The 17,443-nt window shown below is 35.5% G+C and overlaps 1 protein-coding gene across 10 annotated transcripts in view; it reads right to left on the bottom strand.

Annotated features, from left to right (window-relative positions):
* Nucleotides 1-17,443, bottom strand: part of PPFIA2 (PTPRF interacting protein alpha 2) — a 516,618-nt gene that overhangs the window by 396,499 nt on the left and 102,676 nt on the right. For 7 of the 10 annotated variants that reach the window (XM_066257567.1, XM_066257574.1, XM_066257566.1 and 4 more), the window contains one exon: nt 3,728-3,781. The exons of the other annotated variants lie outside the window; for them this stretch is intronic. In XM_066257567.1, the coding sequence (XP_066113664.1) occupies nt 3,728-3,781 (54 nt within the window). The remainder of the gene's footprint in view (nt 1-3,727; nt 3,782-17,443) is intronic. 10 annotated transcript variants of the gene reach the window in all.

The raw sequence follows: 17,443 nt of genomic DNA, 5'->3' as shown, positions 1-17,443 counted from the left end.
TTTGACCAGTCACAGAAAAGCAACAAAAGACGATAGAAATGTGAAATCTGCACCAAATAAAAGGAAAACTCTCCCAGTTTCATACCTATTCAGTGCAGTTAAATGTGGGCTCACGCACAGATTTTTTAGGGCTCCTTAGGTAGTTATCCCATATAGCCTCTACAGACTCGTCACTGACTGATGGCCTATCAGAACGGGTTTCTCCACCAAACTGCCGGTTTCCTTCAACTGCTTATCCCACCAAGTAATGTTATCCCTATGTGGTGGCGCTTCATTATAAATGCGCTGATATTCACATTGCACTTTGGTCACAGATTCGAATTTAGCGAGCCACAGAACACACTGAACTTTCCTCTGTACCGTCCACATCTCGATTGGCATGGCCGTGGGCTGCTCTGCTGTATACACGGTGTTATGTCATCATCTGTGCATGCGCACATGCTGCCACATCATCCTACAGAAACTGGGAGGGTTTTCCTTATATTTGGTGCAGATTTCACATTTCTATCATATTTTGTTGCTTTCCTGTGACCTGTCAAAAGTGCACCATGACTTTACGGACACACTGTATTTAAAACCCTTTAGATTTCAATAGATTTTTATCTATTTTCATTCCCTTAATTTTTAAAATTATTAATTTTAGAGAGAGGAAAGGAGACAGAAAGAAACATCACTTTGTTGTTCCACTTATTTATGCATTCATTGGTTGATTCTTATATGCACTTTGACCAAGGACCTTGGCATATCGGGACAATGCTCTAAGCACTGAGCTACCCAGCCAGGGCTCATTCCCTTTACTTTTATACATTTATATATAAATGTATGTTATTTTGCTGAAGTTAATGTGTGATCCATATTTTGTGAATGAAAAAGATATACCAAATGTAGAATATCTAATACAATTTTTCAAATAAAATTCTAAGTTAACATGTAACAGAAAACATTTTTTCTCACAGATAGAATTTATTTTCTATGTTAGCTATGTGATTTAGAAAAAGCTCAAATTTTATTTCCTGCAGCAACTAATTTTCAGTTTCTGAATTTATAAACATGATTTTTGAAATTCTTTTTAGAAGAAAGCCATTAGAAAACTTCTTTAGCTGCCCCTGAAAATCATGAATGATTCTTTTATTATTAGCAGTAAAACTGAGACTACTTGAATTTTTAAAATACCTACTTAGCATTTATTGTTAAAAAAAAATAGTAATGCAAGCTACATTTCTGGAATTCCTCACATTTATTCTTACTAGATATGAAAATTTATTTATAATGATATTTGCAAAATGTGACACAACTTTTATACATCGTTGTTATATTAAAAAAATGCAAGATTCATTATTTTCTTTTGCTTCAAGAATAATATTTATGTCTAACCACAAAAAAATTTGCAATTTTTAAATATAACATTTACATTTGAAGATGTATTTAAGATTTCATTATGCTGATAAAGAAATGTGTCTATAGCTATGCATCCTTATAAGAGACCATAAATTAAGCACTTTATATATCCTGTTTGATGAGTAAAAATTATAGAAATTTTAACTCCTTACCAATAATGATTCCATATTGAAGGGCTTTAGAAACATATTGTAAATATTTATACAAAAGACATTAACTTCAGAAATGGATAACGCATATTATTATTAAGATGATCTATTGCAAAGGCATTTTAAAAAATAATATAAAACTTCAAGTAGATTTAGATTATGTATAATTTAATCTGACTTTGTTTTCTAACTTGGGGGCAAAAATAATAGCTTCATTACAAGTCTTATTTTAAATGACTGAAGTAACCCTAGAATTCTATTATCATTTCAACTTGATACTTAAGATAACTTTATATAACCTTAGAGGGGACTAAAAATTATTTTATTACAGAGCTCGTGGTAATATACTCCAGATTGTTCTTTAACAATGCAAGACACTAAATTTATATGTATTTTACCCCCCCCACCACCAGATTGCTTAAACTCTTATGTACTCTGAAATTTGCATGATGTTCACCACTCTATGAAACGTTATAAAGAAAGCACAATCATTGAATTTCAGCAAACATACACAGAAATATAAAATACCCCTCATCTTAGCAGGACATAGCCAAGAGAGAGCCTCTATTTTCATAATACCATAAATTATGTCTAAAGAAGAAAGGCATATATATATATATATGTTTAAATATACATACACATACATATACTCCTCAGATTTAGCTAATGGTAATGAAGTTGATTAAGTTTGACTTCAAGACACCATCTTGCCTTTGTGTGACCATTTACCCCTGCAAAGAGCTTATTTCTATAACTAGGTTTTATGCCCACTCAATCTTTCATGTCTGGAAAGATGCTTTCTTCACATGACATGATAAACTAAGTTATTTTAACATTGATATAATGGGTAAAAGTTTTATTACCACTTGCAGAAAGGAAGTGTTTAGTTTTGTTTTGAACAAGAGACAGATCCTTTTAAAACCAATTGATCTTTATTGCAGAAATCTTTCTAGAATCAATGAACAGGTGAGAAAGATATTTTGAAGGACATGAATTTACTTTTCTAATAAAAGTTGAATGCCCTGTACAAACACTGTGCAAAGCAGTAGGGTGAAATTTATATCACATAAGCATTATATATAGGTTTGCCATAAATCCTGTCAGGACATATTTCTGGAGCTGACTTACATTTCATCTTGTCTTGTACTGCAATCTAATAGGTTCAGAAACTAAATATAAGCAGCTATCTGAAGACAATGCATTTTTAAAATTTCTGAATCAACTATGACAATGAAAGGAAGAAAAAGAACTAAAAATGTTGTCTAGCCTATTTAGAAAAAATTTCATAAAGATTAGATAACACCATGAGACACATGAGAAAGACAGAAGAGAAAAGCTGCAATTGAAAGGTATTTTTTTAACACCTCACTTGTGTTTTATTGTGATATTAGGTGAAATCACCTGGATGCCTTGATGAAATATAGTGAAAAATTGAAAACATTGGGTTCTGTGTGTTCCACATTAAACCTCACAATGGTACGTCAAAAAGCAAACAGTGATAAAAATTAATGCATTAGCTATTTGTTGAAATAAAATGAATTTTGCTACCTCAGACATACAGCATGGTTCATGTTTGTACTCCAAATGTTAAATCACAGAAATGATACATTAACTGTTTTCTGAAATCAGATATTACAGTAAGAACCAAGATGCTCCAATACTAGACCATTGCTTAAAAATGATAATTCTCTAAAACTTTTGAACACTTTTTCTAATTTTTCTAGAAGCTTCCTAGGTAAAGGAGGAAAGAAACAGCAATATCAAGAATCAATACTGTTGATTAAATGGGCTGAAAACATAATTTATCTCAGTAACTGGAAAATATATTGCAATCAAGACCATACACTGATAGATAGAATGATCAAGTGTCAAGTTCCAAAAGGTTTTAACTTTTGGCATAGCCCATTAGTAGAATATAAAAGTATTTACATATTTTAATGAAGATTTTATTCTTATTTTGTTGAGTCAATGTATAGAGAAGAATTTTATGAGTTACTAAAACTTTTAAAATACCAAGTGACACCATAAAGCAAGTTTACACTTTTGTGTTAGTTACTGCAATAGCTATATATTTCAAAAAGTTACCTACATGGCAAATGTATACAAGTAACTGGCTGGTGACCCGGTGTGTACATAATTCAATCTGTCAATAGTTAAATTTAATGAAGATGCTAACTTACCGGTGGATCAGCCCCTTTAGAACCAGTCAGACTTCCTGTTAGGGATTCGATATCCTGAAAAGGGGAGAGGTGTTGATTGTAAAATGCTACTCAATGGCATGGAGAATTTCCCAGTCCCACAGTGTAATATTTTCTTTAAGCTACAAACTTAGGGCACTCAGCTATATTTGCTTTGTTTTATTTTTAGACCACCTTGCTATACAAATGCTATGAATAGCTATGCAAATAGCCTGAATCTAAAAATTCAGATGATTTTCTCCAACTCTGTACAATCTGTAAAAACAAAAAAATATACATAGACTAATTATTCCCAAAATATGCAAAGAAAGTGGCTCTAGGTGAGAGAGCAGATGTTTTGTTCTCTAAGAAGTTGAAGTAAGTGCAGAAAAGGGAAAATTTAATGAAATTGCAATTTAATATATTATTTTCAAGAATATTAATCCCATGTAAAATGCTGAACCTAAGGAACTTTTTTGATTACTTACAGTCCACACTGTTATTCTACATAGATTAAAATATGAATGAATATGGCTTGACCAGGCAGTGGCTCAGTGGACAGAGCATCAGCCTGGGATGCAGAGGATCCAGGTTCAAAACCCCAAGGTCACATGCTTGAGCATACGATCAGAGACATGACCCCATGGTCACTAGCTTGAACCCAAAGATTGTTAACATGAAGCCCAAGGTCACTGGCTTGAGTACAAGGTCGCTGGCTTGAGCAAGGGGTCACTGGCTCAGCTGAAGCCCCCGGGGAAAGATACATATAAGAATGCAATCAATGAACAACTAAGGTGCCACAACTCTGAGTTGATGCTTCTCATCTCTCTCCCTTTCTGTCTATCTGTCCCTGTCTGTCTCTCTCACTCTGTCTCTCTCAACTAAAACTATATATATTAATGGATATGGATAGATTAGCTATTCTTTTACAAGGATCAATTTCTAATCTTGGATCAGTGACCACAGAGGATCATGCCTGAGTAATGATTATAACTGTCAAAGTTTCCACAGATGGAGAAATGAGTGATGTGACAAACGGAAGGGCGTGTGTACTGTTTACAGGGACCACTACCACTCAGCCTGATCATTGTAAGGGCTTTGGTTCCAGGGTTACTAATCATATGACTCTTTTATAAGATGCTAAACTTCCAGATTTTCAAGTAAAATTTCTGAGGATTTTAATGTCTGCAACTGTTTTAATTTCTTAAATCATATTCCCACACCTCCAAAATTAAAAAAAAAAAGTCACTCAGAGGCTGCTAGATAAGATTTTGGAGCTACATTGAAGAGTTATACTATTAGCTAAAAAGTTACTTTGTGACACTGGTCACTTCTTGTATGGGCTGAGGAACCTGAGGAAATATCATTGTAGTAAAAAATTAAATATGAAAGATACCTGAGTAAAGATAGAAAGAAAAGAATATTAGATATCTATGATCAAAGAAAAAGCCAACGATACCTTGATATCATTAAGAAGGTTTATGCTAGTAGTTCACTTGGGACTTAATCACATCATTTCTCTGGTTATTTAAAAAATGGGGAACCTTAAGGAATATGGGGCTTATATGAGCATGTGAAGAAAAATTTAAAGGCAGAGCAGGGGAAAAGGAAAGACTGGTGGGACGAAAGTTACCATTTGAAGAAGCTGACTTTGAATGAAGGAATTCAGTGGGTGAGGAATTCCCACATGTGTATTTTATTTGGGCCATAAGTAACAAGAAGTCACATGGAGGATTGCCAATAAAATTATAAAGTTGTCTCCTCTGGAATAGACATATTGTATATAATATGTTTTCTTGTATATAATATGTTTTCTTATCTAGCACCCCTTTTGAGGAATATTTCCTTCACCTCACCAACTCTAGCTCTAAAAAGGCTTATAAAAATTGTTTCAAATGTTGTAGGGGCATGCCAGAAATTAAGGTAATTTAAATTCTGGGAGGTAAAATGGTATAGTCTACATCTTTGATTTTATCATCTGAGCAATGTTTAAAACTAATTGTTCACCCTGCCTTCAAATTTAAGATAGTTTCTGGCCTGCAAAATCTTTAAAAACAAAACCCTAAATAATATGCCTTCATTGTTTCGTATTTTTTTAAAAGGCTCCCCTTCTCATCCTTTTAAAATTCTTTATTCCAACACCATGCACACTAAGCAACAAAATCACCTAAATTACTTGATCTCATGTGTTCTTTAACATTCCTATTAAGTCAACTAAGTACATTATGTCCTTAAAAGTGAAGTATAAAACATTCATAAGTTTGCAAGTGAAATCAATATTTTTTTGAATCCAAAGATAAAATATAATTTTAAAAATTGTTTTAGAGTTTTATGGGATGAACTGACAAAATCTGAGAGTAAAATAGCTAGAATATTAGATTAACAGAAAACAAAACACACAAATCATTTTCTTTTATGACCATGACAAAAAACAAAGTTCTAAGTTCTATTCTTGTAAAAGGTTTCTTGCAAGTACATTTAAAATCAAAGAAAATTATGTTAAGTATATTTTGAGTTAATTCCTTCTGTTCTTAATAGAAAGGTATATAAATTATATTGAAAATAGATTTATGATGGTATTTCCAGGGTAAAAATAGAGAAATTGATTCAGGTTTAAAAAAAAGGTATTTTAGCAATTTAGTTGACGCATTTTGTCACAGAGTTGAAAGTTCTGTTATGAATTTTTGCTATCATAGATAAGTTGGGAAAATTTTCAGGTTTCTAAAATCTTAAGCTTTTCACAATTGTCATGGTCCTGAAAAAAATAAAGCAAAAGTAGAATTTAGGAAATGAATGGAAATGGCATTGATATTAATGGTTGCTAACATGTTGAATGAAAGTAAACTATGAACACATGGCTCTAAATGGGATACCGATGTACATTTTTTTTTGTTTATTGAAAAAGTGTTTTGAGCTTGTTCTTTTTTTTTCTTCTTTTTATATAGAGATAGACAGGAACATTTTTAGAGAGAGAGACAGGAACATCAAGCTGTTCCTGTATGTGCCCTGACCAGGGATCAAACAGCCTCTGTACTCTGGGACAACACTCCACCCAACCGAGCTATCTGGCCAGGTGAGCTTATGTTTTATTTTGAGTATAAGTTGAAAAAGATTGTCCTACTTGGACAGACACCAGTGTGAAACATATTTTATCACTCAGTGCAAAAGAAACTTCAGGTATGGATGAGCATTAAGTGTGTATAAATGCATTTATGTAGTAAAATTAATAGGTGAAATAAATCCTATTAGAATCTTTGAACACTATTAAAAGTTAGTCAATCTTTATGATGCTTATTGAATATATTCTCTACAGAGTATACCTGAAGTTCTTGACAATGCACTTATTTTGTTATTTAATGCCTTTCTTTTTATAGAAAACAACAAAAGGGGACATCATCAAAAATACACTGTTATCTTATAAAGTTTTTAAATTAATTATTCTAATAATATACTGCTCACAAAAATTAGGGAATATCTTATCGCTGCATATTCATTTTGAAATATCCTCTAATTTGTGTGAGCAGTAGATTTGTTTGATTAAAAAATTCAAAACAAACTACTTTTTTTAACCTGCTTACAGAATTTATTTAACTATACTCTACGTCACACTTATTTAAATTTAATAGTTAATAAACTAGCTACCATTTACTGAACATTTACTATGTGCCAGGCACAATCTTTGATGCTTTATACGTACTATGAACAGCCATACCAGGTAGTTATAAAAGCCTTATAAGCTAGTTATCTCTTGTCTCACTTCACAGATTAAAACTTCTATATAACTTACCCAGTTATCACACAGCTATTAAGAAGTGGGCAATGAAACATTTGTATGATGCTCAACCTGTGTTTTAATATTACTTGTATAGGAACAGCTTCACCCTGGCATCCTGGCAACTGGCACATTTCCATACAGGCCATCAGGTAAGGCTACCCCACAAGCTAGTGGAATATCCAGCGAGCCACCCAAGAACAGGACAAGGTAGGTAGTCTTATGAAGAGTTTCCATGTGGCTGTTTGTCATTCTTCTTCCTGGAGCCAATAAGGCATAGAACTCTTTACCTCACTTTTCCCCAAACCAGATCTATCTGCAGGCTATAAAACTGCTTAGGTGCATTGGAACTGGTACTTGGCAACAGAGCAGGCCACCACTTTTATTGTTTATCATCTGGCCCATCCAATTTAGAGTAGTTTTATGGGACTAGGGACCAGGGCCAGGATTAAAGTGAGGCAATGATGTGCTGAGGGTGTAAAATTTAAGGAGGCACTCATTCTGTGGGTCATACAAGTGCTGACCCTACACTGGCAGGATCCTGAGATTTAGTGCCTCCTTAAATATTGTGCCCTAGCAACCTCATTCTTAGAGTCCTACAAGAACAGATTTTGCAGTTATACAATCCTGGGAGTGAGTGACTCCTTAAATTTTATGCCCTAAGCCACTTACTTGGCTCTCCCTAATCCTGTCTCTTCTAGGATTGTGGAGAGCTGATACCATGATAACTTTGTTTATGCTGTGTAGGTAATAAACTCTCTGTATCCATTTGGGCTCATTGTCTCCTTCACAGTTCAATTTATAGAACTGTGGCAAGACAACCTGTCACCTGCCCACATGCTGCTGCTCAATACTATTAGTACATAGCCTCTATTAAGTGACTCATTAACACCTGCACAGAAGGGAAAAACCCAAAAAACCAATTAGGACCTGTTAATAATCAACTTTATTTCTTAAAAAAGAATTTCAGGCAATGAAAGTCTCACTTCTCTCTCTAAGGAGTCAAATACCTAAGAGAGTTTGCCAGCTATCACACAAGCTATGTAGAGTCAGTCTCTACTAGTATTGGGCAGCTCTTCTCCTGGGATAGGAACCCGGTAATCCAAGGCTGACCTGTGAAGTCTTAAAGCTTGGAAAGATGGAGTTGGGCAATCAGTGTCAGATTTCTAATCAGAGTGAGATACCCATCCTGGAGCCTGCATATCACCTCAGCACAGGTCTAAAATAAACTCCATATTACACTGCACTGATGCTGTTGGTTTTCCAACTACACCAATCCCCAAATTCCCATGCTCCAAGAGTTGACCTGCTTTTCCCTTGACAATTTGAATGATGGAACCATAAGGATTAATCATGTGGTTCTAAGTCCAAGTCATTAAGTATAGATCTGCTTCCTCTGTGTAGAGGTGGGAAGAAGATGATATTGAAATTTGAGGTCTCATTCAAGGCTATTTTTATCCTTATTTTTATCCCTGAATAGTAGGATTAGCCAGTTATGGTCAAGAAGAACATGTTAAAATAAATTGGTATGAAATACATTAAAAATGAAGGAAATAAAATTCTAAACAGTCATTTGGATCTAATATTTCATCTGCCATAATCAGAACATCTTTAAATCTGATAGTCACATTAAAAATATCAAGTTTTCAAGTATTACACTTCCAAAAAAGTCATGTTATATAATATAAAAATACTTGAACCATAACAATATTGTTATCAGGTAATAGTGTTTTAAAATTTGATTTGTGCATAATTATAATTTAGAATTATTTTAGAAATTCTTTGGAGGAAAGTGATTATTATTCAATATAAAGAGTACATATTAGTGCATTAGACAATCTCTCTAAAATGTACAGTAAAATCAGTGTAAAATAGTAAAATATCATTTATAGTGAATGACTATTTTCAAAATTTGTTTCAACCTTTAATAATATTTAATGAAATATTTTATGTTTGTAGAAGTTTCTACAACTCATATATCCAAAATATCAAGATTAATCATTTCTCTCATCTTTTTTGTAGAAAAATTCCCCCAAATATTCTTCACCTCCCATTTCTCTTGAAGCAGGCTTTGTCCTCCCTACATCCCTGCCAGCTTTCTAATCAAGGGTGCCAATGATACCAATATGACTGAATCAATTTTCACTGCTCAATTATCATTCTTCTTGATCTCTAAGCCACATTTGATACAGTGGACCACTTCATCCTCCTTGAAATACCTTTTTCTCTTGGTTTCAATTTAGTTCCACCTACAATATGATTTTACTTAGTATCATAGCTTTACATACATATGTGGATAATTGTAAATTTATTATCTTCAGCCTCAACTTATCCTTTGTGATCCACTCTGCTTATTCAAATCTTCACTTGCAAAATCAAACTTGATTTCCACCTCAATCTCTCATTCAAATTAAGTTCCTATCTCCTTATCTTGACATCACTATTCACCTTGTTACCCAGATCCAAATCCATCAACAAATCCTGCCAAATATATCTCTAAAATATGGTTTGAATTCCACCTATATTTATACCATCGTAATCCCATGGACCATATCAACAATATTTCCTCCTTAGACTAGAGAAATAGGTTGTTTCCTAACTGTTATCCTCACATCTGTTCTTGTCCCTCTTGGCCCATGAGTTCACAGAGCAGTAGCAGTCAGAACTATTCATTCAAAATACAAATTAGATCAGATTATTCCCTTAACCAACCTTCCATTGTTTTCCCATTATTCTTAGAATAAAATACAAATTTATCACTATGTCCTACAGTGCCCTATGATGATCTGGCTTTGGCCATAACACTAATCCCATTTCTTTTACCATTTCTCCTATCTCTCATGCCATCCAGTCACATTGGCCCCATTGTTATTTCAAAAACAGTCCAAATATGGCTCTGATCTCAGTGCCTTTGCACATGATTGTCTTGTTGCTTAGCATACTTATTCTCCATATTCCCTTCCAGTTAACTCACTCCATTCAGATATCTCAGTGTAAATATCAAAATCTCAGAAAAACTTTTTCTAACTAGCCATCTAAATCAGTGAATGTTTTACCCAGAAACAAATGGCAAACACAAAAACACTATAGAAGAGTGTTTAATAAAATGATACTTTATAGAAGTATGAATGGTTTTGTCAATCAAGAGGAATGATGAGGCACAGTGACTAGCAATAGCTGAAAGTCATAACCACCTTAAACCCAAAGAAGTAAGGCAAAAGAACATGCTGTCAAGAGTCCAGCAAAAGGTGAACATCAGTGTCTAGAACGGCTTGCAACTTAGTAGAAGCTCAATAAATAGTTTTGAAATAGATGACTGACTGAATGAATGAATAAAGCACATAATACCATCTTTATACATAAAAAACATGAGGTTCAGATTACATAAATGATGAAGTATTTTTTATTTTTGTATAAATGTGTCACTTTGAAAGTATGGCTCAGGGCAGTAGTGTTTGCACAACAAAGCTTTATAGAATGCCTGACTGAACAAACTAATGAATGACTTGCCCAAGATCACACAGATGGTGAATGCTGGAAAGAAACTTTGAAATCTCAAGTGCTATAGCCTCAAGCCCAGTGTACTTTCTACTCCATTATACATCACTAATGAAACATCCTCCCAAAGAAAAATGTATTCAACTCTGTATTATCTCATCTTGAGGCAATACATTTTTATATATCTCAGGGTATTTAGTTCATAAGATGGAACATATAAAAATAATTTAATAGGCAATAAACAATATATTAAATTTATTCTCTGGTGAAATAGTGTCAATATCTCAAATTAAAGACCTGATACCTTCATCATAACAGAATGAATAAATCAATGCTTAAAAACATTGTGCTTAGTATTAATAAACAGTTCAAAGACATCAAACTAAAAATCAATTGTTCAGTTTTATGTAATATCTCATAGTAAGTAGTTTCATAGGAGAATAAGTAACGGTCAGGAGACAAAATTCTTTTTAAAAAATCATTCAGTTTTTCACATAATGCTTAACAAAAACAATCTTTTATCACAGAACACCAGCTCCTTGAGGCAAGCATCCAAATAATGAAGTTGAGTTTGTTAATGAGGTGTCTTCCTACCCGACCAGACTTAAGCTGTTAGTGTTTCCTTGGCAACTTTACAGGGTAAATTTGCTGGGAGGCAAAAAACAGGAAACACACACAACCTGTTTTATAAATCTTCTTTCCTATGGAAGCCAGAAGGAGCCCTGTTTAGTCATTCTTAAACATTTTTAAAAAGTGAAAAAATAACTATACTTTTACTTTGAGTATAGTCCAGCCCAAATCTGAATTTTCCTTAAGTCACATAATTAATTCCTTCAAAAAACAGAATGATCGAGCATATATTGTGACTGAGGAACTGTGCTGAACAGTGAGCAGTGAGAACATGACAATGAATAAGTCAAGGTCACAGCTTTCAAAGGGTCATAGTCAAGGACAAACTCAGAATGGCAAAGACAATTTAGTCAACAAGTGTATAGTGTCTGCCTAATAAGTGCAAGTTACTACACCAAATCTGGTGCATAGAATCCAGACTCAATGACATCCTCTCTGATTTTGGGGATCTTTCAGGCTAAGAGTATGTCAATCTGCAGAACAATAGGAAGAAAAATCCTGAGAAATAATTGTTACAATTATGATGGAGGATGCAGGGTAAATATTTACAGGGTGAAAACAAGTTTGATTATATTTTTTTATTCAAGATTCTACATCATTTTGAATGCATACTGGTAAAGTTTGTCCTAAGAACTTGGTTGGGTAACATAATAATTAACATTTATTCAGCTTTTACTGTACCAGTCACCTGCTGAGCTATACCCCCTCATTAAATAGAATCCTAGCTCTTTTACCTTTTATTATTTACAAGATGATGAAACTGAGTCTTTAAGAGTTTAAATGATCTGACAAAAACCACACAGTTCCTAGATGTTCAAATTTAGATAGGCTCATTCCATAGGCAATTATTTTTAACAATTGTGCTTTCTTGCTTAAGTTGAGGAATAAAAAAGGGGGGTTGGTGGCATGCCACATAGTGACTTTAGAGAATATATATGTATATAATTGATTCTTGTATAAGAAACAAATAAAAGCACAAGCAGAATTTTTCTGATGGAAAAAAGAATATCCGTGTTTGATCTACCAATAAAAGAGTTAATACTACTGGATTTAGCCAAAAAGTAAAATTTCAAAGATTCTTGCTATATATTTCTAATTTCAAAATATTCTCCTTGAATTTAAATGTAAACAGAAAATATAACATTTATCAAAGACACAACTGTGTTATTATTCCATGGAATAGGGTTTTCTAAAGAAAGCACCAGAGATGTAAGGCTCATGGCATCTCCTCTTTGAAGCACTTTCCCTTATGAAGTTTTTGAACTGCTTTTATCTTACCTGCTTCCATATGGCTGAGGTGATAAAGGGAAATTTTGCTAAATTCTGACTCAGCCTCACTCAGTTCCTCTTCGCCAACTTTTCCATGTTGACGTTTCCTTGTTATCTCAAACTCAATGTGTCCACATCAGACATCATCTCCTCTCCTCTGCCAGTACTATGGCCAACTGCCTCCCATCCAATTTCTTCCTCCAGCACTCATCTCTGTGGTAGTTCCAAGAAACAGTCAGTCACCTATGCTAGATTTCAGGAGGTCAATAGAGTCTTCTCACAATCTGGTATTTATATACTGCACTAAGCCAGTCAATTTTTCCTCCGAAAATACCTGCTCAGCCCAATTTATTCCCTTCTTTCAAAAAGCACTGCATTCACTGCCTTAGCCCAAAGTCTCATTTTACTTTTCCCCATCCTTGATTTTCTCCAAAATAATGTCTTTTATGAGTTATTTTTGAGTTATTTTTAACACTCTCACCCACAACACAGAGAAATGATTCTCAAAGTGTGACCTGGGGTCAATTGCATTACTGTTAGCTGGGAATTTAGAAATGTAGCTGCTTCTTTTGTATCACGTATTGGTTTCTGGTGTACAGCTTAGTGTTAGACAATCATATACTTTACAGATATTGATTTAATAGTTTCTGACCCCAGTCCTGTTGAATCAGAAGCTGTGTTTAACAAGACATCAAAGTAAGTCTGATGTAGGCTAGGGTTTGAAAACCACACTGCTCCAGAATGTTAATAAGGTCCCTGTTCTTCTTAGGAAGAAAAAATACCAAGGATTTTTATTCATGAGGTCCTTTATTATATATTTCTGAATTACATGTCTCATTTCACCCTTAACCACTTTCTCCAAAAGAAAACTTAGACTCCTGGAGACAGAAAGATGGCAATGGAGTAGGCGAATGTACCAACTTCCAACTCCCAGAACCAAAGTGGATTACAACTTAATTTTAAGTATCATCATCTGGAAAAACCAACTTTGGACTAAACTTGGTTAAGTATTCTTTAACCAAGGAATACTGAAGAAGCCACACTGAGACTGGTAGGAAACGTGGAAATGCAGAGAGGGCTGCCCAGCTCCCAGGAGGAAACAGAAGCCCTAAGAGACTCGCGTGGTCGGAAGTGAGTTTAGCGGAGAAGGGAGGGTCCTGGGCCCCAGCAATAAAGCCCCAGCCTGCAGCCCCAGAGCCTAGAAGAAGTGTATGGACAGTATTTAGCTGAGAAACAAGTCAGGATACTGTTTGTGAGAAAGAGACAGATTTCTCAGACACAGGATTCTTCTTAAAGGGACCACGCAGAAAACCTCTTTTACAATCACTCACCCGGGGCTTTGGGGGACAGAGAGAGATGAGAGGACTGGAGTAGCAGGAAGATAGTGTAATCTAGGAGGCACAGGGAGAAACACATTAAGGTACAACCACCATAACCCCTGGGCTGAGTCACCCCCCCCAAATCTAAGGTGAATATTTCCCCTGGAACCAGCAATACCAGCAAAGGGAAGTAGGACACCAGCCAAACAAGCTCTCCCGTGGCACTCTGAGCAGAGTCATTTAGAAGGAGAGAGCCTTCAGGAATACTGTATTGATTGCTAGGGTCTGAGCTGCATTGCCCCCACCCACATTGCTGAGGGGTCATCCGAGGGGGGGGAGGCAGCAGGCCATGGAGGCGTGGTCCCTTTGGTGAAGGCGGAAGCCACGCCAGCCACAACTGAAGCCCAGTGTGATCTCAGTCTTGCCCAGTGGGGGTGGAAGGGAATCACAAAAGTGGTGCAGCCAGGCTGCAGGGCCAGGAGAGCAAGAGTGGTCCCACCTGCAATCCCACCCGCAGGAGAAAGGCAAAAACCTGGGAAATGTAGAGACCCATGGCTGAGCCTGGGCATGCAGCCCTGCCTGGTCCACAGAGCCAGGGTTTGTGGCTCGATGCGCAAGTGCAGCTCCACCACAGGGACAGGGCGAAAGCCCAGTAACAGGCGAAGACCCATGGCTGAGCATAGGTGCACAGCCCAGCCTGTGGTCCCAAGGCTTGCAGCCCCAGGCATGGTGTGCTGCACCACTCGTGGGGGTGGGGTGATGGCCAAGGTTTGTAGACCCGGGCACATAAACACAGCCCCTCAGGTGGAGGAGTGGCAGAAGCCACAGTGACAACCGCAGCAGGCTGGCACTGGCAAGCCCATACCCGAACACCCAGAGTCAGCGGCAGAGGGGGAGGCAGGCCTGCAGACAGATCACACCTAAGAAACACAGAGGCCACACCCAGTGGCCACACTCTTCTTATACATTGACAAAATGGAAAGGCAGAGAAATGCAACCCAAATGAATCAAGAGAAATCCCCAGGAAAGGATTTGAATAAGTCAGATATAACCAAATTACCAGATGCAGAGTTTAAAATAATGATTGTTAGGATGCTCAAATATCTTAGAACAATAATAGATGAACATAACGAGCACCTAAATAAAGAGATAGAAAGTGTAAAAAAGGACATTGAAATAATAAAACAGAATCAGACAGATATCACAAATACAATATCAGTAATAAAGACCACATTGGAAGGAATTAAAAGCAGTATGGGTGAAGCTGAGTATCAAATCAGCAAGATAGAGGACAAGATAAATGAAGGCATGGACAGAGCAGCAAAAAAAAAAAAGAGACTTAAAAGTCTGAGGAAACTCTAAGAGAGCTCTGTGACAACATGAAGAGAAATAACATCTGCATCATAGGGGTTCCTACAGAAGAAGAGAAAGAACAAGAGATAGAGACTTTGTTCAATCAAATCATAGCTTAAAACTTCCCTAAATTGATGCAGAAAAAAGTCACATAAGTTCAAGAAGCACAGAGAATTCCATTAAAGAAAAACCCAAAGAAATCTACACCAAGACACATCATAATTAAAATACCAAAGCTAAGAGATAAAGAGAAAATATTAAAAGCTGCTAGAGAAAAAAAGGCTATCACCTATAAAGGAGCCCATGTAAGGATGACATCCAACTTCTCAACAGAAACACTTGAGGCCAGAAGGGAATGGCAAGAAATATTCAAAGTAATGCAGTACAAGAACCTACAATGAAGACTTCTTTATTCAGAAAGGCTATCATTTAAAATTGAAGGAGAAATAAAAAACTAACCAGATGAAAAAAGAAACTCAAGAGATTTATTACAACCAAACCAATGCTGCAAGAAATGTTAAGGAGTCTGTTGTAAACAGATCAAAGGGGGAAAAGAATATAGCAAAAGAGGAATACAGCTTTAAAGAATAAAATAGCAATAAACAACTACATATCAATAATAACCTTAAATGTAAATGCATTAAATAATCCAATCAAAAGACATGGGTAGTTGCGTGTATAAGAAAACAGGACCCATACATATGCTGTTTACTAGAAACACACCTTAAAATAAAAGATGCACATAGACTGAAGGTAAAAGGATGGAAAATAATATTTCATGCAAATTGAAATGAAAGAAAAGCTGGAGTAGCAATACTTATTTCAGACAAAATAGACTTTAAAACAAAGGCTATAGTAAGAGATAAAGAAGAAAGATATAACCATTATAAATATCTATGCACCGAATATAGAAGCATGTAAATATATCAAGCAGACTTTGATGAATATAAAGGGTGAGATCAACAGCAATATTATAATAGTAGGGGATTTCAATACTCCACTAACATCACTAGGTAGATCCTGAAGAAAGAAAATTAACAAAGAAACAGCAGACTTAAAGGACACACTAGATCAACTGGATTTAATAGATATCTTCAGAACCTTTTACCCTAAAGCAGCAGAATATACATTCTTTTCAATTGCTCATGGTACATTCTCTAGGATAGACCATATGTTAGGGCACAACATGTGCAGCCACTGTGGAAAACAGTATGGAGATTCTGCAAAAAAATTAAAAATCAAACTGTCTTTTGACCCAGCTATCCCACTTTTTGGAATATACTCCAAGAACACCATAGCACTGTTCCAAAAGGAGAAATGCACCCCCATGTTTATGGCCGCATTGTTCACAATAGCAGAGATCTGGAAACAGCCTAAGTGTCTGTCAGTGGATGAGTAGATTAAAAAGCATGGTATATATATAATGAAATACTATGGGGCCATGAAAAAGAAGGAAATCTTACCTTTTGTGACAGCATGGATGGACCTGGAAATTATTATGTTAAGTGAAATAAGCCAGGCAGAAAAAGAAAAATATATGACCTCACTCATTTGAGGAATCCAATGAACAATGTGAACTGAGGGATGGAATTGAGACAGAGGAGAGATCAAAGGGACCAGAGGAAAAGAGGACATAGGGAAAGGGGATGATAGGAGGGGATAAACCTGAAGGGAAGGGGGGAGGGGAGCAAGGGAGATGTTGAGGGGAATATGGGGGAGGAAGATGCATTCAGAGCAACACTAGAATCTATGTAAACACAATAAATTAAAATCAATAAAAAATGAGGAATACAAAATTAAACATATTCAATTATAAGAATCATGTAAAAAAAAAAAAAGAAACCTTAGACTCCTATTGCAATGAACCCTGTACCTCCT

Source organism: Saccopteryx bilineata, chromosome 2, assembly GCF_036850765.1.
Source record: "Saccopteryx bilineata isolate mSacBil1 chromosome 2, mSacBil1_pri_phased_curated, whole genome shotgun sequence".
NCBI classification, from domain to species: Eukaryota; Metazoa; Chordata; class Mammalia; order Chiroptera; family Emballonuridae; genus Saccopteryx; species Saccopteryx bilineata.
This window is presented reverse-complemented; position numbering and strand designations above follow the sequence as displayed.